The 22,782-nt window shown below is 49.9% G+C and overlaps 2 protein-coding genes across 2 annotated transcripts; one reads left to right on the top strand and one right to left on the bottom strand.

Moving 5' to 3' along the window:
- Positions 1-4,268: 4,268 nt before the first annotated feature.
- Positions 4,269-13,708, bottom strand: LOC308469962 (H-2 class II histocompatibility antigen, E-S beta chain-like). Its single transcript, XM_080993115.1, has 6 exons — positions 13,339-13,708; positions 11,213-11,482; positions 8,191-8,472; positions 7,961-8,071; positions 6,723-6,746; positions 4,269-6,184 (listed from the first exon to the last, which is right to left on the bottom strand). The coding sequence occupies exons 1-6, from the start codon at positions 13,691-13,693 to the stop codon at positions 6,171-6,173; spliced, it is 1,056 nt and encodes a 351-aa protein (XP_080849241.1). The 5' UTR covers positions 13,694-13,708; the 3' UTR covers positions 4,269-6,170.
- Positions 13,709-14,341: 633 nt separating this feature from the next.
- On the top strand, positions 14,342-21,238 carry LOC308470049 (HLA class II histocompatibility antigen, DR alpha chain-like). The gene is made up of 5 exons (XM_080993282.1): positions 14,342-14,559; positions 15,710-15,967; positions 19,357-19,641; positions 19,984-20,125; positions 20,278-21,238. Exons 1-5 carry the CDS (start codon positions 14,460-14,462, stop codon positions 20,279-20,281), a joined length of 789 nt encoding a protein of 262 aa, XP_080849408.1. The 5' UTR covers positions 14,342-14,459; the 3' UTR covers positions 20,282-21,238.
- Positions 21,239-22,782: the final 1,544 nt, after the last annotated feature.

Raw genomic sequence — 22,782 nt, forward strand, 5'->3', positions numbered from 1 at the left:
CTGAGGAAGCCTGCTATAGCACGATCCACATGATCAAAGGTTGAGCATGATATTGCCATTCTATGTTTAAGAGATAAACAACTGACATTTAGAAGACATCTGAAGGCAGCCCTGTTCAGGGAAGTTTTTAATGTGTGACATTTTAAATGTATTTTTAATCTTTGTTGGAAGCCTCCCAGAGTGGCTGGGGAGACCCAGCCAGATGGGCAGACAGGGTACAAATAATAATTTATTATTATTGTTGTTGTTGTTGTTATTCCAGTGCCATAATCTGGCATTCCCACCTCGTCCTGATGCCCCGGTTGCTAACAAACACACTCAGAATCCCCATTTCCCTCCGAGGTCCCTGGATGTGGTCCGAAGGAGGCACATAAGCACATATATGGAGAGCCCTAAACCTGGATCAGGCCAAAGGCGGACTCCCCCCCCCCCCTCAAGTCCAGCATAGTCTATTTTCACAAGGGCTGTTCAGGTGCCCCAAATTGGAAGACACCTGTTAGCAGGAGGAGCTGAGCAGAACAGCAGCATCAACTCTCCCCGCTTGAAACTCCCAGGAAGTGGTATTCTTCAGAGGCGTTTATTGCTTCAGACAGCGGTGGGGTAAGGAAGAATAGAAATGTAATATAAATGTGGAAAAGAATTGAAATTTTATTTATTCATTCATTCAATTTATACACTACCCTTTCAAGATCCCGGGTGGGGAAACAAGTCATGACATACACAGTGGAATAGGAATGTATGTGGAAAGGAGTAAATACATGAAAACATTTGCCAATAAAGGCTGATCACCGCAGAATTGATGCTTTTGAATTATGGTGCTGGAGGAGATTCTTGAGAGTCCCGTGGACTGCAAGAAGATCAAATCGATCCATTCTGAAGGAAATCAGCCCTGAGTGCTCACTGGAAGGACAGATCCTGAAGCTGAGGCTCCAGTACTTTGGCCACCTCATGAGAAGAGAAGACTCCCTGGAAAAGACCCTGATGTTGGGGAAGATGGAGGGCACAAGGAGAAGGGGACAACAGAGGATGAGATGGTTGGACAGTGTTCTCGAAACTACCAGCATGAGTTTGACCAAACTGCAGGAGGCAGTGGAAGACAGGAGTGCCTGGCGGGCTCTGGTCCAGGGGGTCATGAAGAGTCGGTCACGACTGAACAACAGCACTTAGTTGAGACAGGCACCCCAAGGCACTGGGCACCACAATTAGTTCTCTGTTCTTTTCACCTCTGTGGTTGGACCAACCAGCCTAGGATTCAGGAAGTTAAACTGCAGATTTTTTTCTTTTTTATGCACCACTGAAATAAATAAGGCAGCTGACCCAACTGCAAAACTGTGTGAACCTATAATTAATTATATGAAAGCAATAGGAGGCCTAATTTGATTTACGCAGTTGCTGTGGTCTGCTGTGGTTGTTAGAGCTCTCAACCAGCTCCCGTGAGTGTGTGGGCAGCGGAAGGGTGTGTGGGGAGGTGGGGCACCCACAGCAAGAATTTGTGGGACCCCAGGAACCCCTGGAAATGGCGCCAATGCTTGTGGGTGGACCTGATTCAATTACTGAAATAAGAAGGGAGAATAAGGATAATGGCGTCCTGGTAAATTAATCCGCTCTGCTTATACAGTTCAGCACATTCCAAAATGCGTGTGTGCATGCGAAGTTTGTTTTTTCCTACTGAAGCAAAAACTCTTGGTTGGGCAAGTGGAGAAGGAAGTGTGTTGATGCTGTTGTTGTTGTTGCTGCTGTTGCTGCTCGCTACGCCTTGCTTGCTTTCTGCGCCCCGTCCCCCACCCCCCACCCCCCACGCGCTCATGCTGAACCCCGTGCTGGGGATTTCCAGACCTGCCCTGGGTGAGCCTTGAGTTGTCTGGCCGGGGACTTTCCCTGCAGCTGAGCTTTGATCCCTGCCAATCCCAGGCTCCGAGGCTGCCTGCTCATCAGTCGCTAGGTAGGGAAGGTGTCACTTTTGCAAAAACCCAACACTTGTCACTATCCTCGCTGAACAGCCCAGGCTGCTGCGAGAGAGGAGAAGAAGCCTTTCTCTGGGCAAATGACGGCAGAGGGTGCAAAGCAGGCTTGGAAAGATTAGGTCTCTCTCTCTCTCTCTCTCTCTCTCTCTCTCTCTGTCTCTCTCTCTCTCTCTCTCACACACACACACAGAGAGAGAGAGAGAGAGAGAGAGAGAGAGAGAGAGAGAGAGAGAGAGCTTTCCCTCAACTCTGCTTCTCTGGATCACTCCTTGTCAAACTTTTGACTTTGGGGGATTAACCTTTCTGCTGCTGTGCACCTTCTGTCGAATTTCAGGTGTTCTCCTTCCAGCCTTTCCACAGATGGGGAGATTTTGCCATGCTGTTCCCAAGGATCATGGCACAAGGGCCCCTTCTCGCTCACTGGCTTAATGCCCCTATCGGTCCCTGCTCCAAATGGGAATGTGGTGCTATTTCGCTTACTTCCAAATGTGGCAAGCCAGCCTTGCAGTCTTCAAGGGCGCCCCCTGCTCATCCTGCCCCAAGGTAAAGGTAAAGGTACCCCTGACCATTAGGTCTAGTTGCATACAACTCTGGGGTTGCGTGCTGATCTCGCTCTATAGGCCGAGGGAGCCAGCGTTTGTCCGCAGACAGCTTCCGGGTCATGTGGCCAGCATTACTAAACTGCTTCTGGCGAACCAGAGCAGTGCACGGAAACGCCGTTTACCTTCCCTCTGGAGTGGTACCTATTTATCTACTTGCACTTTGTGCTTTCAAACTGCTAGGTTGGCAGGAGCTGGGACCAAGCAACGGGAGCTCACCCCGTTGCGGGGATTCGAACTGCTGACCTTCTGATCGGCAAGCCCTAGGCTCTGTGGTTTAGACCACAGCGCCACCCGTGTCCCTATCCTGCCCCAAAGTTCTGCCCTAATAACACTCCCTTCCTCATCCCCATTATACTTTGCTGAAGGTTCCCCTTGGTTGGGCTTGCAGATCGGAAGGTCAGCAGTTCGAATCCATGCGATGGAGTGAGCTCCGATTGCTCTGTCCCAGCTCCTGCCAACCTAGCAGTTCGAAAGCACTCCAGTGGAAGTAGATATATAGTGGTACCTCGGGTTACATATGCTTCAGGTTACATACGTTACAGGTTACAGACTCCGCTAACCCATAAATAGTGCTTCAGGTTAAGAACTTTGCTTCAGGATGAGAACAGAAATCGTGCTCTGGCAGAATTTGGATTGTACAGGTGCTCCTTGCAACATTATGCAGGGGGGAAAAGATCTTCCCTTTCAGACAGGAATGGTGGGGTGAGGGGACTATACATGGAATAATATGGTATTGAGAAACATAGACAGTGTAACGATCTCAAGCAGGCAAGCAAGCCCTGATAAGAATTAACGAGTCTCTGGCAGTTTTATGATACGTTTATTTACAATTTACATCCAGAGCGCGCCTTCGAGGCTACCACTCTTGGCTACAAGTTGATCACTCTGAGTCTCTGCCCCTTTCGCAGCATGAAGGGTGCCAAAGTCCAGTCCTTCCTCTCTTGTACTCCTGTTGCATTTTAACCCTTTCAGCTCTTCTGGTTGGGGGAGAAGGTGGGTGAACTCTCCCCCCCCGTTATGGAACAAAGATCCTTCTAAATGCTGTCTCCCTCCTGGTTGCATAGCAACCCCCTCAACGTCATCTATCTCCTCCCCTCCGCCTGTGAGCTTTCCAGGTCTGCTGCTCTATCTAACTCTGGGAACTTTTGATGGGGGGGGCGAACTAACCCACTCCTGCTCTATCTGTGGCTGCATTCCCTTGTCTCCAGACTCTGGCTCCCTCTGTACTGGCATTCCTTCATCTCCAGAGTCAGACTCTTCCCAGGCGTTCAGTTCAGCCACATCCCTGACAGACAGTGATGTATCGAATACCCGAGAGCTTTATCAGTATGGGGCAATGCAAATAACTGAGCAAAGCACTCTGCAAAAATGGGAGATGGGTTCTTCTTATGGGGCGGGGGATGAACTGTCAGTCTTTGTTGCAACTCTGGCTGTTGGTGGTTTGGTGTGTGTGGGTGTGGGTGTGGATGTTCTTCTTGAGCCCTGAAGGCAGGGCAGAAACAGCCTGGAATCTCTGGAATGTAAACAGAGTCCTGTGACTCCAAGAGCACTGCACAGTGGCAACACAGAGACCATCAAAAACCACCTTTTCACAGGTGAAGTTGTGTGGAAATGGGCAGATTTCCCCCCTCCAGGATGGACACGTGACGCACTCTGTGAATATTGACCTTTAATTGAAGGAAACAGTTCAAATACAACAGAGGGAGGTTGAGGACAATCTTTATTGGTGCAGCTCAGAGCAAATCATCCCAAGGCTTAACATCGTTATCACCACAAAATAGCTGAATCTTTACAGAGCAATTAAGAAATCACCAGCTCAGTGGAGACAAAAGCATCAGGGCAAAAGGAGGAGATGGGCTGTCCCTGGAAATGGACTCATGTTGCGAGGGAGAGGAGAGAGATTGAGGAGGAATAATAGGGGTGTGCACATTTAATTTATTGTTATATTGGGGGGGGGGCCCGGCACCCCTAAATTCCTGGAACCAGTAACGGGTTGAATCAAGGTCTCTCCAGATCTAGCAGGGATTCAAAAGCTGGAATACTGATAATGGCTGCATAGAATGAGCCATGAAGAAAGTGGGTGGATCTCCACCCTTAGGTCCAAATTAGTGAGCAGGGACAAGAGTTTTGAGCTTTGGGGATTTCAGTTGCTGTGGCCTGATGTGTGTGTGGGGGGAGGGAGGTTTCAGTCTGTCAGCAGCAAGCTGGAAGGAGAGTCTCGGAACATGGCTGGTGTCTGTCTGAATCCAAAGCTGCTTTGGCTAGGAACCTCTTGGGGTTTTGATGCTGTGAGCCCACCATAGACTCAGGATGTATATATATGTGTGTGTCAATAAACCATATAACCTAAAGACACCAGAGTTTTCGCTGCACCTCATTTCCTGGACCCCTGGAACGTCACACCACTCAAAGATTGGGGTGGGGTGTATCAATAGTTGGGTAATGCCCACTTTGATCACGAAGAAGTTGTTGGGACTAATTTGCAACAAGAGGAAACGGGTCTTTGACTCCTATTTTAGAAGCAGGTCCTTCCAAGAAGGGGCTTGCTGAAAGTGAGTCAAAGTTTACGAGGAGGAAAACTTACGGGGAAATTCTGTGAGCTCCAGATCCTATCACGTGCCTTTCCAGGAAAGCATGCATTGTGGGTTTGACTGCACTTTAAGTATCGTACATGTAAAGGCCAGCTGCTTGGAGTGTAGAAGGTTCAGTCCCCGGCACGTTCAAGAAGGGCTAGAAAGACTCACCCTCTGAAACATCAATTGAGCCACTGCCAGTCAGTGTGGGCATATGGGACCAGAAATGCTGCTGAGCCAGATGGACTCGGCCTAAGGCAGTTTCCAGTGACCCTGTGTTCCCAGGTCACCCAAGGGGCAGCTGGGGGGGGGGGAGCCATCTTAGTCCACAGCAAGAAGAGCAAAAAAGGAATTGGGTGTGGGGAACCTTCTCCAGCCCAAGGGCCACGTTCTCTTCTGGGGAACCTTCTGGGGGCCACACACCATTGGTGGGCAGGAGCAGAGCATAAAAGGCCAGTGTGAAGTTTTCACAGGAGACCAGTCTCTGCACAAGCTCACCCTCCCCTCTCCATCAGAGCAAGCAAGAAGCATGATTGGAGTAGAAGGACAAATCCCAGCCAGGCAAAGACTCTGAAGGAAGGGGCAACACAAGGCTGGGGAGAGTCCCAGGAGCCACATGGAGAGGTGTGGGAGGCCACACAGGAAACCTCCCCAATTCAGTTGTGAGGCTCCCCATCAGGGCTTGAAGGACCAGTCCTGGCAGTCTGACGAGATTCATGGCTGTTTTTAGGGACAGCTCAGGCTCCTCCAGGGAAATTCAAAGCATAAATTCTCTAGCAGAGAGGTGCAAAGAAGGAATCAGGTTGCCATAACTTGCAATCAACAAGCAGAAAGGAAAACACAAGAAGAAACTTTCCCCAAAGGACAAGCAAGCAACAGAGGTGGGGGAGGGGTGGACACTGTCGTTCTTGATCTGTGACTCCTTCCATCCACCGTCCAAGGAGGTTTCCACCTCTGAGCATGGACAGAGGGCAACTGGCAGGAAGAACAGAGCTTCTCCACATCCCAGGATCCTGATGGAGCAGCGAAGTCTAACTGATGAGTCCTGCAGACAGAGATGAGAGAGACAAGCCCATCACTGTGGGGTGAGGAATGGGGAGAAAGGGGTAGAAGAATCCCTGGCAAGATTGGGGGGACACTCCATAGAGCGGCCATCAGATATTGTGAACTACAATTCCCATCGCCTCCACTTATGGGCCTGGCAGGGGGGGCTCTGAGGAGGGAAGGAGGCAGAGGGAGGGAGACTTGGCTGGCTTTGGCAGTGGAGAAGAGGAGCTTCAGAAGAGACCAAGGAGATCTGTCTAGATCAGAAATGGGGAACCACGGACCCTGGACCAAATGTGGCCAAATGCCAGCCCTGCTCTCTTCATGGTCTCTGCTTGACTGTCTCCCAGGTGGGACATTCCCCTGGAGACCCCCTTCCGGGACATGATATTGGAGTGTGTGCATCAGGGGATGGATTTATCCATAGGAAGCCCCTCCCCTCTGTTCTACAAGGAAGCCATGGCGGGGGCACAGCAAGCAGCCAGGAGAAGGGGGCTGGGGGAGGAGGAGGAGGATGGAAGAGCAGAGAGGAAAGTTACCTGCAGGCTGAGGAACAGTTTGCCCTGGGAGAGAAAATAAAGAATAGAAAGATTCAGTCAGCACCAGATATCCCGAAATAGCTTTTCTGGGAACACCCCCCCCCCAAGATCAAGATGACACACTCCAGGCACAGCTAGGAACTCCCCCCCCCCTCATTCTGTCCTAAGGAGTATAAGGGGGTGAAAGAAGAGTCTTTGTAGGAAATAAATATTTCCTTCCCAGTACAGAAAGGACCCTGGAGAACATCTTGCCAACTAATCTCTTCCCCATTACCCAATGCCCCCACCCCACAAACCCTCCCATATTCCCTTAGCTGCCTCCTTTGGGGCTCTGCCTTGCCCAGTTGTTGATTTATTTCAGAGACACAAACAGTGAAAAGACCCAAGGAAGATGAATTTCGCCTCTTGACTGTAAGTGTCTCAAAGGCCCTTCGCTCAGCAGGGAGAGAGAGCCTTTGACTTACTGCTGGGACCAGGAAGTCAGCCTCTTAAGAGATCCTGCAGGTAATTCTAGCCCTGGAGCCGTTTATGTGATAAAATGATACACTATTCATAAAATAAAATTTCCTATTTGCTAGATAAGCAAGGGTTAAGGCACACAGAATCTCCTGTAAAAATCCTAGACAGCATTCTGTCAGGTCATATCCTCTTGTTTGCATAGGGCAGGAAGAGAACGACAGGAACATATTCGTTAATACTTCCTTCCTCTCCAAAGCTCAACTCTCTACCATCTTAGCTAAGACTACCAATTTTTATTTTAATGCAACTTAGCAGTATTAGTTGGCATACTATTTTATGCTGTGTATGTTGCCTGAAATCAAATGTAAGTAAACATTTCTTTCCATTTATCTGTAGATGTATGGTTCATTCTCTGCAATGTGGGATGAAGAGGGGGAGGTCATCCAATCCCAAATTTAATTCCTAATTACTAGTGCTGGGACCAGGAAGCTGCAAAACATCTGTGTCCTTACTCTGCTCAAAGGCTTCAGAGCCAGAGATGCTTTTGAATTTCTCCCTCATATGTTGAACAGGAGGTTTAGGTCTTAATCTACAGGTTTAAACCTCAGATCATCTCCATAATAGCTGAGGCTCCATTGGAGACACCCAGAGGGACCTCCTAGGAGTGGAGAAGGAACAGAACCCTCTCCAGAGCCTCTGCCTAAGAAGAGGAGGGGAGCCTGGAGCCCAATCCAGCCCCACACCCAACCCTCCCTCTCCCCCTGGCACCCCACCCTCACCTTTCTTGTTCTTCAGGTAAAGGGCGAGTCCAGTGGCCCCAAAGACCAGCCCCAGCACAATCCCCACAATCCCCGTCCACATCTTGCTCCTGGCAGAGTCCGACTGTGGCTCTGAAGGAAGAAAAAGCCGTGGGTGAGGAAAGGCAGGCCTGGGATCAACCCCCTGAGGGGGGAGCAACCCACCCAGCCCCCCAGGAATGCCCCCCACTCCCAGTAGGAAGGCGTCCTACCCCATTTCACCGTGACGGGGCCTTCGAAGCTGGCGTGCTCCACCTGGCAGGTGTAGACGTCTCCACGTTCTGGCTTTGTCTCCAGCATCACCTCAATATGGAAGGTCCAGTCCCCGTTCCGGATGAGGTCCGTGGTCCACACTTTGGGCTCCTCCTTCCCGTTCCTGAACCACTTGATCTCGATCCCCGCAGGGAAGAAGCGGTTCACGGTGCAAATCAGCAGAGTGTTGTGTGGTGAAGATTCAACATTGTCTGTGGGGGTGATCTTCACCTTGGGCTGGACTGTGGGAGGGAGGCAAGGGAGATGTGGGAGGGAGGTCAGAGATTTAGGCAGGGAGGGACCTGGAGGCTTCAAGGGAGGGAGGAGAGGCCATAATTAAGGAGGGAGGGGGCTAGCCAGGGTGAAGTCTCTAGAGGGGCGCAACTGAGGCTTCCAGCTTGCAGGGGGGGGGGGGCTTTCTCTGACCGCAGCCTTAAACTGCCTTTACTACTCAGAAGTCCCACTGAATTCAATGGAGCTTACTCCGAGATAACTGTGTAAAGATTCTGCAGTCTTATACTGCAATCAAGCATTTTTACTCAGAAGTATACCACTGAGTTCAGTAGGACTTACTCTCTGGTATGTGCCTGATCATTATCACTGCCAACCTAGCAGTTTGAAAGCACATCAAAGTGCAAGTAGATAAATAGGTACCGCTCTGGCAGGAAGGTAAACGGCATTTCCGTGCGCTGCTCTGGTTCGCCAGAAGCGGCTTAGTCATGCTGGCCACATGACCCAGAAGCTGTACGCTGGCTCCCTCGGCCAGTAAAGCAAGATGAGCGCCACAACCCCAGAGTCGGCCACGACTAATGGTCAGGGGTCCCTTTACTTATGTGCCTGATCATTATCACAGTCTATTATTATTATTATTATTATTATTATTATTATTATTATTTACAGCCATGATATTCCTTAGAATTCCTCAAATTATCTACTACTCTCTGAGGAGATCTACTTAAGGGTGAATGAAAGCCAGATACACACACAGACAATTTTACTATTTGGAGAGACTATCTCTTCTCCAGCCTCTTTTTATGCCCTTTATGAACAAATGTGTCAAGTTTTGTGCGTGTATGCAAATACACATGGGGTGTGTGTGACAAAACTGGGTCTTTGCCCGGGTGACAGAAAGCCTAGGTTGCCCCCCCCCCCCCCGGAACAGTCAGTCAATCCTACGCTCCCAGCCCCCAACTTCCCACTCCCACCAGTGGATCTCTGACCCTCCCCCCAATCTACCCAAAGTCAGCCCAGTTTCCCCAGGGGTCAGGCTGGGCATTCCACAAACTGGGGGTTCCTGGGATGCCCCTCCCCTTCCTAGGACACTTTCCATCCTTCTGTCTCATTTCCCAGTCCCAGGAGTTTGTCCTTCCTTTTTTCCTGGCAAACAGGATGATCTTCAGAATTCACTGCACAGTATCCTTCACTTAACACTACAATGGTCTCCTCAGTGTTTCCCACACTTGGGTTGCCAACTCTTTCTGGACTACAATTCCCATCCTCCCTGACCACTGGTCCTGCTCGCTAGGGATGATGGGAATTGCACAAAGACAGCTGAGGTTCTTGTGCCTTTTAGAGCTGAGTGGAAGGCAGAAATTCAACAGGTTAAGCCCTTTTTCTCCTGTGGAAATGCAATTATTGGGAAAGCTTCACCTGTTCACATTGTGAAAGCTTCACCTGTCAGACATCTGTGTATGTGTGTGTGTGTGTGTGAGAGAGAGAGAGAGAGAGAGACCACCAATTTATTTATGGGCCCTTCACTCCAACTGAAAAACAGCACATCAATTTGTGTGTGATATAGAGCAGATGTTATGCAAATCCACAAGCACCCCCCAAGTGATTATAGTAATTTTCCTTTCAATATACTTTTGATTTAGGGATGATCCCTGGAGAACCGGGGGGGCGGAGGAGCTGGAGGGGAGCCTGGTGGCTGAAAACAGTAATGAGTGGGTGGGAAGGAAATGGACCATGTTTATAATAATTATTATTTAATCCTGAATGTGTGTGATTTTGAGATTGTGGGGTTAATTTCTAAACACCCCCCCCCCCAATTTAAACACCTCGATTCCCTGGAAAACCTGGACATATGGCAGCCTGACCTGAATCCATGTCAGGAGTGCAAGAAATGACATGCTAAGGCGTCACAATTATTAATTGAGTGATGTCCAAATAACATCATTTTGTACTTTAATAATGTTCTGGGTTTCTGCTTGAAATGCGCTCTCTCTCCTCCCCCTGAAAGGCTGCCTATTCCCCCTTGCAGCCCCCCACTCTAATGTAGTCCAGCATTGGACTGGGTCCCGGGTTCAAATCCCCCCTGGGCCTTGAGTCTCCTGGGTGTCCCTGGCCAGCCCCCCCCCTCAGCCTGGCCTCCCTCACAGGGTCGTTGTGGGGGTGGAGAGAGGAGAGGGAGAACCATAGACATCACATGCAGTAAATGAAGTTTAGGGAAGTTTATAATGTTCTATTGTGCTTTTAATTCTGTTGGGAGCCACCCAGAGTGACTGGGGAAACCCAGCTAGATGAGTTATTAATAATAATAAAATCATTACTTCTATTATTATTGTTATTATTGTTTATTATTATTATTATTATTATTATTATTATTATTATTGTAAATACTGCAATTTTGTGTTGCAAGCTGCCCAGAGACCTACTGGTATAGGGCGGGATGCGAATTTAATTAATAATAAATAAATAAACAAACTGCGACAGACACCCTCCACATTGCAATACATGAAATGGTTTATGATGCTTCCAGGGACACAGAAACGCCTCCTGCCTCTGCCTCTGGAGTGGGGCATCAGGAAAGGCCCCTCTTCCTCTCTGAAAAGCGGGAGGGCGGTGGGGGCCCGGGGGGGGGCAGCAGCGACAGGGGCTTTGAGAGGAGAAAGTCACGTGTACACCCCACCCCCACCCCCATTTTGGTTTCTTCCGGGGGGCCCGTTTCCCATGACGCCCCCCCCCCCCCGATTCTGGACTCACCGCGCCGGGCCTGGGAGAAGGGCTCTAAGATCTCGTAGTTGTGCCGGCAGAAGGAATCCACCTCGGCCTTCTTCCCCCGCAGGAAGTCCTTGTCCTGGTTCCATGCCTTGACGTCGGGCTCCCCCAGTTCAGCCACCGCCACGAACTTCCCTCGCTCGCTGTCGAAGTAGAGGAGCTCCTGCCGGCCGAAGAAGTACCTATCTAGGTAGTGGATCCGCTGCGTCCCGTTGGAGAAGTGGCACTCGCCCTTAGACTGGTACAGGAAATGCTCTGCGGGGGGGGGGAGAATGAAATTGGGGGCGGACAGAGACTTCCGGTTCCCGGTTGCCTTAAGGGCGCAGTTCCCACGACAGCGGATAGTTGCAGCTGCTGGGCAGGAGAGATATGGTCCGTCTCTCTCCCATTCTCTCTCGTGTCACGTGATCCCATGGCGGGCGGGCGGGGGGAGCCTGAGCAGCGAGACCCCCCCCCTTTGACCTCCTCCCAAAGGAAAGGGAGAGAGCGATAGCGAAAGGCCGTTGTGGAGAGGGAGCCACAACCTCCAAGATCCTGGACCCCATGGGCGTAGCCAGGATTTATTGGGGAGGGGGACAGAAGCAAGCTATCTGCTTTATTTAGTTAATTTATTTAAGGGGGGGCAGCTGCTCCCTGCCCCCCGATGGCTACGCCCATGCTTATCTCCAGTTTCTTTAAAACAAAAACGTAAACCTCCCTCCCCCTTTTATTGCCCTCCGGCTGGAAGAAGAAATGTTGGGGTGGGAGAAAGACCAGGAAAGGGGCGAGATGCCGAGGAGGGTGGGAGACGCTGAAGGGGGCTTCACTGCAACCCCCCCCCCTACGAGACCCCCTCTACCGGGTAGACCCGGTTTCACTTTCGCTTTCCCTGCCAGAGCGCAGGAAGCGACGCCAGTCTACGCAGGAGCCCATTGCAGCACCCAGAGGACCCCAAGGCGAGGGGGGGGCGGGGAGAGGGGACCTGCCGCGAGGGGGGGGAGTTCAGGGTCCCCGGAGCAGGGAGCCATTTGCCCCACTTTCGCTGCTGCTCCATGGGCGTAGCCAAGGGGAACAGGGAGGGGCAGCTACCCCCCATCAATAAAAAATACATAGCAAACTGAGGTTCTGCCCCTCCCTAACAAAAATCCTGACTACGCACTTGCCTGGGTTTTATTATTGAGAAAGAGCAGATGAAAAGGTATATTTTATGCCTTATGTGTAGTCCTTTATAGACTTAATAATTGGTTATGGACTAATAATGATGAGGATGATTTTTGAGAAGCAGGTGAAGAAGACCTCAGGGCCAGATTCAACTGCCCCCCCCCCCGCAAAAAAGTCCCCTAGGGCTGCCTGCCATCAGCTGTCCTGCAGGAAGACTATTTAATGTGTGAATATTGTGGTTCTATTAAAATTAAATTGAATATTATTTGTAAGCTGCTGGGGTAGGATTTTAATCCTGAAAGCTGGGATATAATTAAATGCTTTCTCCTTCCCAGTCCAAGAAGCCTGAGCTGCTCTTTTTTCAGTGGGGGGGAGTGTTTTCCCCTTCCCTCCTGCCCCTTTGCTCCCAGTGTCCTGGAAGAAGCAAAGATCCCCCGTGGGGAAACAAGGATTCTTCAACATCAACTTCGCTGAACAAAACCATGTTGTTCGGACGCCTGATTATCGCCTTCCAAAGCAGCTACTCTAGTCCTAACTTAAAAGCGGAAAGTGTAATGCTGGTGGTCAGCAAAAGAGGTTAAAATATTCTCTCAAGGCAAATCTAACAAAATGTAGTATGAACACCGACAACTGGGAAACACTGGACTGCAAGCGCTCGAATTGGAGAGCAGCCTTGACCAAAGGTGTCATGGGCTTTGAAGACACTCGAACTCAGGACACAAGGGAGAAAGTGCTAAGAGGAAGGCACGCCTGGCAAACCCTCAAGGGATCAACTCCCCCCCCCCCAAACCTCTGTCCCCACTGTGGAAGGACGTGTGGATCCAGAACTGGCCTCCACAGTCACTTACGGACTCCCTGTTAAGATCATGGAAGACCATCCAGGAGGGATCCTCAAAGGAGCCCCACCGATGGGGGTCCCGCTAAGCGGAGTTTCCCCTTCCTTCTCCCCCCATTGCAGACTCTTTGCTCACCTGGAGGCGCCTCCACGCCCAGCCCCTCCGAAGCGGAGACCACCAGCGCCCCCATCCCTAGCAGGAGCCCCCCAAAGGCCAAAGGCGCAGCGCCGGAGCCCCCCATCCTTCTCTCTCCTTCGCCCCCCGAAGACTCCCAAATGGGACTTTCTCCGCTCAGCCCCGGGAAAACTCCTGCAGGCCCCGCCCACTCCGCCTCTCCGCCCCGCGAGCGTCCAATCCGCCTCCGAGCCGAGGCAGCGTCATCGGTCGCCAGGCAGGGAACTCCTGGCAAGAGCATTAGCAAGGGCTCTCTCTGCTCTCGCTCGACCTGCAAGTTCCTCTTTGCCTTCTCAGCTGCTTCTGATGTCTCCATTGTTGCGTCGTGGGTGAATAAACATCTTCCCCAGAAAACCTTTGCGGGGATATAAAACTTAACAAGAATCTGTCAGTTCCATCCAAAACTTTACTCTGGCAGCGAAAAGGGAAATTTCAGTCTCAAGCTTCAAAACAGCGAGATGCGCTTTTCTTTTGCTGGGTTTTAAGCCGCTAAACTTCGTTCCTTCATGTATCCAGAAAGAGGAAGGAAATTTCAAGGGGGGAAGAACTGTCTGCTGAGGGAGGGGCTCCCCCTCTTCGCCCCCCAGCCTTCATCCCGAGGAGACCTGGCAGCCCCCCAATAAGGAGACCCCTCCCCCCAATAAAAGCCCCTTCCAGCCCCCAGCTCCCCTTTGCAAGAAACATCCCTGGCGCTGGTGTCTGAGGAGCCCCATGAAGAAACACCCAGGGGGGAGACAGAGAGGAGCCCCCGCAGCCCCTTCCCTGGAGGAGACCCCTCCCCTCTTGGGGAGATCCAGCCCCCCCACCCCAAAAATATCAGCTGCCCTTTTCCTGCTGCTGTTTTCGCTCCGTCTCCGGCTGAGGCTCCTGCCTGGGGAAGATTTACCTGGAGACAGGCTGGTCATCGCCAGGGCGCTTTCTCATTGGCCGAGCTGGCAGGGACTTTTCTGCTCCGCCAAAGCCGCCCCCTGGCCGCCCCCGCCCCACAGCCACTTGGAGGGCGAGCATCCAGGAGGAAGGGGCAAGGGACACTTGGGCTTGAATCGCCCCTCGCCCGCCTCGGCCCAGGAAGAGCTGCAGAGATGGAGCCCAGAGGAGGAAGAGGAGGAGGAGGAAGAGCCCTTTGCTGCCTCTGGGCGACCCTCCTCCTCGCCCCGCCAAGGGGGGCCGGAGCCCTGAAAGGTCAGGGGGCGCAGAGGGAGGGGGAGATGTCTGGGGAGGGGTCCCAGGCGGGGGGCTGGGGAAAAAGATTGCGCCCCTGGGCGATGCCTGTGGGCTACAGGGAGGAGAAGCCCCCTCCCCCTGACAGGGGCAGAAGGTACACCCGGGAATACGGAGGGATGAGGGGAGGAAGGGAATTGGACGCCCCAAAACACGAGGGAGGGGAGGGAGGATCTGAACCCTCAACTAAGCTGGTCCAGGGGTTAAAAAGGGGGGGAGGACAGGGTGCAAACAGCACCCCCCCCACCCCACACACCTCCTTGCTTCAAAGTTCGGGATTTGTGCCTCTAGCCTTTCCTGTTAGGAGGAGGGAAAGGGAGATAAAAGCAGAATTGTTCTTTCTCCTTTATAGACTAGGCTGTCACAGAGACCTGCCTGGTTCAGAAGCCCCCAGTGGTCGCCCCCAAAAGGCATCAGCCCCCACATCCCTAATGCCCCACCCCCCAAGACAGAGTGGTCTCTCTCCTCCCCAGCATCACAAAAGGGGCCAGAAATCTCTAAGCAAAACCCTTATAAACTCTGAGCAAAAACCTTATAAACAAGAATTGTTCTTTCTCCTTTATAGACCTGCCTAGTCCGGAAGCCCCCAGTGGTTGCCTCCAAAAGGGACCAGTCCCCCACATCCCTAATGCCCCACCCCCCAAGACAGAGTGGTCTCTCTCCTCCCCAGCAACACAAAAGGGGCCAGAAACTTCGGTGGACCCTAAAAGAAATCTCTGAGCAGAACCCTTATAAACACGGAGGAAATCTTTGTATTCTTGGTTTCACTTTGGGGCAAGGAGCTCAGGGAAGAGTTACTTCCTTGCTATATTAACAACAACCCTGTGAGGAGTCATGGATTGACCTCTCGAAGGATTCCTCCAACTTTCGATCTGCCAGAGTCACCCCAAACACAAATGCCCCCCAGGATCAACCTTTGGGGCTGTTATGGCTCAGGAATTAGGGGATACTAAAAATGACATGTGTGTGTATTTGGGAGCAGATGAAGGCCCCCCCCCGGTCTACTTAGAGAGCCTTCCTGGTGGTGGCCCCATTCCTAGCAACGGGGCAGGTTCTCCCTCATCCTGCTGCGGGGTCCTAAAGCCTCCCTCTCTCTCTCCCACCCCTGCAGTGGAGGACACCCTGGTGGAGCTGGACTTCTTCCAGGAGAGCTTCCCTTCGGAGAAGAAGTCCGGGGAGTTCCTGCTGGAGTTTGACAACGAGGAGATCCTGCACGTGGACTGGGAGAAGAAGCAGAACGTCTGGAGGCTGCCGGACTTCCAGCGCTTCACCAGCTTCGAGGTGCAGGGCGCCCTGGCCAACATCGCCGTCATGAAGAACAACATGGAGGTGCTCATGAAGCGAAGCAACCGCACCCGTGCCCTGAACGGTAGGGCACGCGAGGGGGGCAGGGGAGAGAGCTGGGGGGCAGGCAGGGGGTGGTCTCTTGGCTCCTGACACGGAAGACCCTTCAGGACCCCCTTCTGCCTCCCCAGAGGGAACTCTGCTCCAGGGAGCCAGTCCTTGGCTGACTGAGACAGGCTAAAAGGGAAGGAAAACCTGGTGGGTGGGAGGGGCAGCATTGCACTCTGTACAAGCTCAGAGGCATTCCCAAACCTGAACACCCGGTGCAGAAATACCCACAGCAGCTAATGTAGGGCACATGGTGTGGGAGATTTTGCAGTCATATCTAACAATGCATATTCTTGCTAGTTAGTATGTGAAGGGGTCAAGTCCACAGAGTTGCACTGGTGATAGAGGGACTCAGACCATAGAAATGTAACTGGTAGAGAGGAATTTGGGTGATGTTATTTCTCCCTGCTCGGGGAGGAAGGAGAAAGTAGTATTTTCTTTTCTCTCTCCCTTTGATCAATGATGGAAGCAGACAGGGCCCCACTCGCTCCAATTTCAGGCACATGCCTGAAGTTGTTTTTTTTGCTGTAAATGCAAATATTTTGTCTGTGTTGTTTTAATGCTGTTGGTGCTGAAGATGAATGCTTGACTGTGAGCAAATATATGTGTTAAACTTACTTTTCAGCCTGTAGCCTGTTTCTTTGTTGTTGTTTTTATAATAATTTTTATTCATTTTCCAAACATTTTTATACAATCAACACATATTTTATCACTCATTCATCAATTTTTGACTTCCCTCAGTTTCTCTGCCAATCTTTCGTTAAAGTTTCCATTGTTAATGCATTTCTAAGCTTAATATTGCCTTTAGAAACTCCTTTTCCCTCTTACTCCCTTTCTTACAATATTTCTTAATTTTTCACAGAGTCTCTTCAAAACCAACAAGCGTTGTCTGTACATCACATATACTTTTCAGATATTCTGTAAATCTCCCCCAGTTCTTGATAAATTTTTGGTCTTTCTGATATCGAATTTTCCCAGTCAGCTTGTCCAATTCTGCATATTCAGTCAGTTTCCTTCTCCATTCTTCCACTGTTGGAATTTCTTCCTGCTTCCATCTTTGGGCCAGAAGTGTCCTTGCTGCTGTCACTGCATATTGAAAAAGTTTACAGTCTTTCTTGTTAATTTCATTTCCTATCAATCCTAATAGGATTTTTAACAAACATATATTTCAACATCTTTTTCAGTTCACTATATATCATTTCCCAGAAGCCTTTCACCCTTTTGCACTCCCACCACATATGATAGAAAGTTCCTTCTTTTTCTTTACATTTCCAACACTTATTACATGTTTTATACATTTTAGCCAGTTTAACTGGCGTTATATACCATCTGTAAACCATTTTCATTACATTTTCCTTCAACGCCGAACATCCCATGAATTTTAACCTTTCATTCCATAATTTCATGCAATCATCATATTGTATATTATAACCAAAATCTCTGTCCCAATGTATCATTACCGATTTCACCTCTTCATCTTTCTGTGCCATTCAAGCAACATTTTAGACATTTTAGACAGATTTTTTGTAGCCTGTTTCTTTGATGAACTGGGAACACAAAGGGGGAGATAAGCCTAACAGCTAATTGTTATGCTTTCCATTTCTAGACTGCTTAAAATGGGTTTTAATCCCATTTCTTTTTTTTTTTTTAATAATATTTATTAAGATTTTCAAAAATACAGAAAGTAAAGATTAAAATACATTCAAAGCCTTATTTTCGTACATCCACTTTCCGGGACTCCCCCCTTCCCCCACCCCTACCATATTCCCCTTTCATATTGTTGGCTCCACAAGCTCTCAATTCTAATTAAAACTTAATTTGTTTAGACCATTATTCAAATTTAGAATTTATACACTCCTCATCAATACCCTTAATAAAAGACAAATGTTCTCTCCCCAGGGCCCACCCCATTTCATTCCACAATTTCCCTTTTTTAATGATAAAGACACCCCACACAATAGAAATATAAGAAATAAGAAATAAAGAATATAATAGATGAAAAAGAACCAATTCCGAAAAAAAAAAAGTTGACAAGCCTTTGGATTTTAGTTCTCCCCCCCCTGTCCCCGGTTTAATTTCCCCCCGACCATCAAACCATGGTGTCTGCCTGGAATTCTTAAAATCCATAAATCACATATTTCCCCCAACTCCTTGCTGGCTTTTTCTTTTTATAATTATTTTTTAAAACATTTAACTTCAAATCTTTGATAAAACTATAATAAAACTCCCTCCATTGTTCTTTCCAAGTTGTAGTCCAATTTCCTCTTGTTCCACTGCTGAAACGTTCTAATTCAGAAGTTTAGTAACTCTGCAGGGATTATTGTTATTCAGGGGCAAAAACTTGCGTAAAGTCCCTTCCTTTCTTCAATAGAAAATTCTATTGTCTCCTTTAGATAAACACCCTGTAGACAAGATGTTATTTCCGTTTTGCAGCTTTCCCAGAAGATAACCAGTCCTGTAAAATTCCAATGGTATTTTTCCACTTACGACCATCTTTGTAATGTCCCGAAACTCCTCAAGGGGGATTGTTGTAACTTTGTTTTCTCTAGTCCAAAAGTCCGATTGTTATCCATATTTTCGCCATTTTGTATCCAAGTTTTAGCGGGTTGTAGCAAATTGTAACAAATTTAACCAGCAAAGTTCTCATAGTAAAATCCACTCTGCTTTCCGACTTTGACAGCTACTTTGACAGCTGTCAAAGTCTCCGACTCTTTTCACCAGTCTCTCTCTTCAATCACCCCGGTTCCCAGGGGGGGGGTTACGTTTCCCTTCTCCCTCAATTCCTCCTCCAGCACAGTTCTTGTAGTTCCCCATCGTGGAATTCTTAGTTTTTATCAGCAATACAAGTCTTTTTGGACCTTGGTTTCCCCATCCTTGTTTTAAAATGCTTACAGTAGGGAGGGGGACTGACTTCCTTTTTGGATCCCCCCCCGCTCGTATCCAATCCGAAAAAAAATTTCTTTTTTTCTCCTTTTGAACCCGGTTTCCAAATTACTCACGGGTTGTTGTTAAGAAGTCCGAATTTTCAATGGAAGAAGTCAGCGCTCTCCGCCGGATGGCATGCGGCTTCGCTCGGCAGGGATAGCAGAGGACTCAAAGCACCACGCTTCTCCCCGGCACCCGATCCGTAGCCTTTAAAAAGGCTCCTTCACGAGTCGGGAGGGCGCTAGCGGTGCCAGCCGAGTCTCCATGTCCACGGCCTCCGTGGCCGTGGTTTTTAAGGGTCCCCGCATCGCCGGTGCGGTAGGACCCAGCCCCTGCCGAGCAGGCTCCCTCCGGAGCTCGGAGGGAGTCCGCCATTCGGCGATGGCGCCAACCCGGAAGTCCCGGTTTTAATCCCATTTCTTTCTCCATCTCCTTCCTCAGTTGCTCCTTCGGCCACTGTGTACCCGGAAAATGCCGTGGAACTGGGGGACCCCAACGTCCTCATCTGCTTTGTGGACAGGTTCTCCCCCCCAGTGCTGAACGTCACCTGGCTGAAGAACAACGAGGTGGTCTCCGAGGGCGTGGAGGAGACAGACTTCTACCCCAGCGTGGACAACACTTTCCGCAAGTTCTCCTACCTCCCCTTTGTCCCTGAGCAGGGAGACATCTACGTCTGCCAAGTGGAGCACTGGGGCATCCCAGAGGGAAAGATGGAGAAGATCTGGGGTAAGCACCGGGCAGGATTGGGGCTTTTCTCTGGGGCTTGAACTCAGAAACCCAGATTCATGGCTCATAAGTAGGAAGTTCTGAAGATCAGAGTAATTTATGCAAGTGAAGTACACTTGCAGTTTTGAATAATTTATTGTACTCCTTCTAGCCGTGGGACACAAAAAGGTGCTCAGCCGCCCTTTGGGGGTTCCTTGAGATAGTTTCTCTCAGTTTAATTTAAAAGTGTGTATCAATGGCTGTGGGGCGGGTGTGTCAGGACTCCTGGGTTTTTTCTTACATTGAACACACACAGAGAAACAGAGTCCCCCCTTAGCCCTGTCCTCTCTCTCTCCATCCCAGTTTCCAAGGCGCCCTCTCCCATCCCGGAGACGATGGAGAATGTGCTGTGTGCCCTGGGCTTGGCCTTTGGCATCCTGGGCATCATCGCTGGCACCATCCTTTTCTTCAAGGCCATGAGGATGAACGATCGCAGGGGCTTCATGTGAGTCGAAGCCGTTTCCCTTCATGGGCTCAGAGACAAATGCAAGGGAAGCCAAAATACACAGCAAAGGGGTGGGGTGGGCCTCATCCTGCCTGGAAGGTGCTCAGCCTCAATACTCCCAGCTCACCAGCTCCCTTCTCCTTCCTTTTCAGATAATGGGGGATTCCTTTCCTGACAGCCTCTTCCTTGAACTCTCTCAGCTCAGCTCCTTTGCCAAGAGTCTCTTCTGCTACAAATCAGCTGGAAGGAGTTGCTTCCTCCGTGTGCAGCTTATCCTTAGAAGCTTTTCGGATAATATGTTTGACTTTTAAGAACAATTATGATAGCCAAAGATGCTTAGGCAGACTTACATCACTTTTCTCCCTTTTATGTTTCCCTCTTAGGAAAGAAATTGCTCTGACTGTTTAATTAAATAGGAAAAGTATATGGTTTACTCACATTATAAGTCTTGCCATGGTTCAACATTTACTGCTCCCTCTATGCAGGTTCTGAAACTCCCTGGTGCCTTTGCTTCTGGCTGTCTAGTAATTGTGCATTTCAAAGAATTATAGAATTGTAGAGTTGGAAGGGACCCTAAGGGTCATCTAGTCCAGCCCCCTGCATTGCAGGAATCTCACCTAAATCATCTCTGACAGAGGGGCTTGTGGTTTGGCTGCAGATCCTCCCCCAAACTCCATGGTTGAGTCAGGATAGTTTTTTGTGGGGTTTTCCTGCTTTGCCTGGCCTTCCATCTGCATGGCTCAAGGAGACCCCCTGCCAACAGAGTGTCAGGCATACTAATTCATATCTCCACCCCACTTACCCAAACCATTCACCTCCCTCTCCAGTTTTTGGAGAGAGCCTTACTCAGTTCCGTGCATTGCACTGCAGGAATACACCCCTCAGGAGTTTCGTTAATCCCAAAGATCCATATTGTTGGGGAAGTTTAGCTGCTAAGAGACCCCAAACACCTTTCTCGTCCACATAAAGCAGAGTTGTATCTGTCTCTGTAGAGGAAAATATCTCCTCTTCTTCTGCAAAACTTTCCCAATGGCTTCTGTGCAGTCCAGTTGCTGTTTTTCTTACATGCTCCCATATTTCCAAAAGCAATGAATAAATCTTACAGTTTGTTGATTTGTTTCTAGTGCTGTTTTCTCTGCTTATAAGCTCTGAATATATTTATTATTTCAAAGCAAAAAGGTGAACCGTTGAGGAAATGGGTAGCACTGCAACCAGAATGTCTACATTGACCCCTCGTGTCTTTAGGGCCAAATTCTGGTAGATAAAAGAAGACCACAGAAGCCAGCTGGAGCAGAGGGACCCTTATCAGTCTCAAAACCCAACTCTGTTGATCCTCAGGCTTGCTATGGGTCGTGTGATGCCCCAAACCATTATCCCACAGGACCTGTGGATTCCCACTCTGGGGGAACAGATGACAGAAACAGAACAGCCCATCTCCCTGTCCTAAAATGCCTCACCAGATCAAAGCACCTGCTCTTCTTGAGACTGGAGTGAGTGATCAGGGGAGGGGTAGAAAATGTTCAGAGCCCCCCCCCAAATTCAGGGTGGATGACTGAAGGTCTTCTTCCAGGGGCAACAACACACTAGAGAGGGGTGTGTTTCAGGACATGCAAGATCAGGATGTGACCCATTCAGCCTGGTTGACCTCCATCATGAGTTGACTGTGTTGCCTGGAACATGCCTTAAAACCCTCAGAGAAGGATTCACTCTTTGCTGGTTTATCTGGTGTTTTCCTTCCTCTCTGTATCTTGCTGCTATTTTTGCTGCCGTATAAAAATAAATTAATGCAAGGAGTTGTTGAGCTCCTCCTCTCCCCCCCCCCTTGAAAGAGTCTCCAGAAGGTAAATGACACCACCGAGTGGGGTTTGGAAGAGGCGTACTTCCTGGTGCCAAGCCTGGAGCAGGAACATCTCAGAGGCCAAAGGACAAGGCCCAGCTTGCTGTGCAATCTCATACCTTCTTCTGGATCTCAGATGGTGGGACCCAAATTCAGGGGGAGCCAATTAACGCAGTAAGACAGAAGGCAGAGTTTGGCAGAGGGGCAGGGCAGGAGTGCCGCCAGGGCAAGACTTGGGGGCAGAAGGCCAGGGCCCCAGTCGGCAGAAGGAGCAGGAGGCCCCTCAAGGCTGCAGGGCTGACTCTCCACATCTGGAAGCAGCTGAAGGAACACGTGCTACCAGTAAGGGGGGTAAGAGTCGGAGTCTAGCATTGCCAAGAGACCCCAAGTGGGCAAGAAGGGGCCCCTGAGCAGTGATCCTTCAGTATGGCAACATTTCTCAAATCTGGGATAGGTGTGGTCTGGTGCAAGTGAACAGGGGCCTCCACAGCAGGAGGGCTGATCCCCAAAAGTCAGAAGTTGGAGAAGGGCTGATCCAGGGGGAAAGAGTTAGGGAGAAAGTGGGGTGCGGGTGGCCTGATCTTTGCAGGCTGTCTTCCTCCTCCTCCTCCCTCTTGCCTATCAAAGGCTCCTTCTCCCCTTCAGCAGCCCAGGACACAGTCAGAGACCAGCAAGTGCTGCACTCGAAGGGGTTTGGCAAGAGCAACGCGTTTTCTGCCCAGCAACCGATGACCAGGCAGGGTCGGGACCTGTGATTGGCTCCCATCAAACCTCCCCTCAAGGAAAGTCCCCAGAAGGACAACGCCAAAGTCCCCCCCCC

The sequence above is a fragment of the Podarcis pityusensis genome (genome assembly GCF_964106645.2).
Source record: "Podarcis pityusensis genome assembly, chromosome: 2".
Classification (NCBI taxonomy): Eukaryota; Metazoa; Chordata; class Lepidosauria; order Squamata; family Lacertidae; genus Podarcis; species Podarcis pityusensis.

Excerpts from the sequence above, each read along its gene's own strand:
- LOC308470049 (XM_080993282.1), top strand. The coding sequence starts at position 14,460 with ATGGAGCCCAGAGGAGGAAGAGGAGGAGGAGGAAGAGCCCTTTGCTGC. Across the intron at positions 14,560-15,709 it reads GGGGGCCGGAGCCCTGAAAG|TGGAGGACACCCTGGTGGAG; the intron begins GTCAGGGGGCGC and ends CCACCCCTGCAG. Across the intron at positions 19,642-19,983 it reads AAAGATGGAGAAGATCTGGG|TTTCCAAGGCGCCCTCTCCC; the intron begins GTAAGCACCGGG and ends TCTCCATCCCAG.
- LOC308469962 (XM_080993115.1), bottom strand. The coding sequence starts at position 13,693 with ATGGAGACATCAGAAGCAGCTGAGAAGGCAAAGAGGAACTTGCAGGTC. Across the intron at positions 8,072-8,190 it reads CCCCGTCACGGTGAAATGGG|AGCCACAGTCGGACTCTGCC; the intron begins GTAGGACGCCTT and ends TTCTTCCTTCAG. Across the intron at positions 6,747-7,960 it reads TTACCTGAAGAACAAGAAAG|GGCAAACTGTTCCTCAGCCT; the intron begins GTGAGGGTGGGG and ends TTTCTCTCCCAG.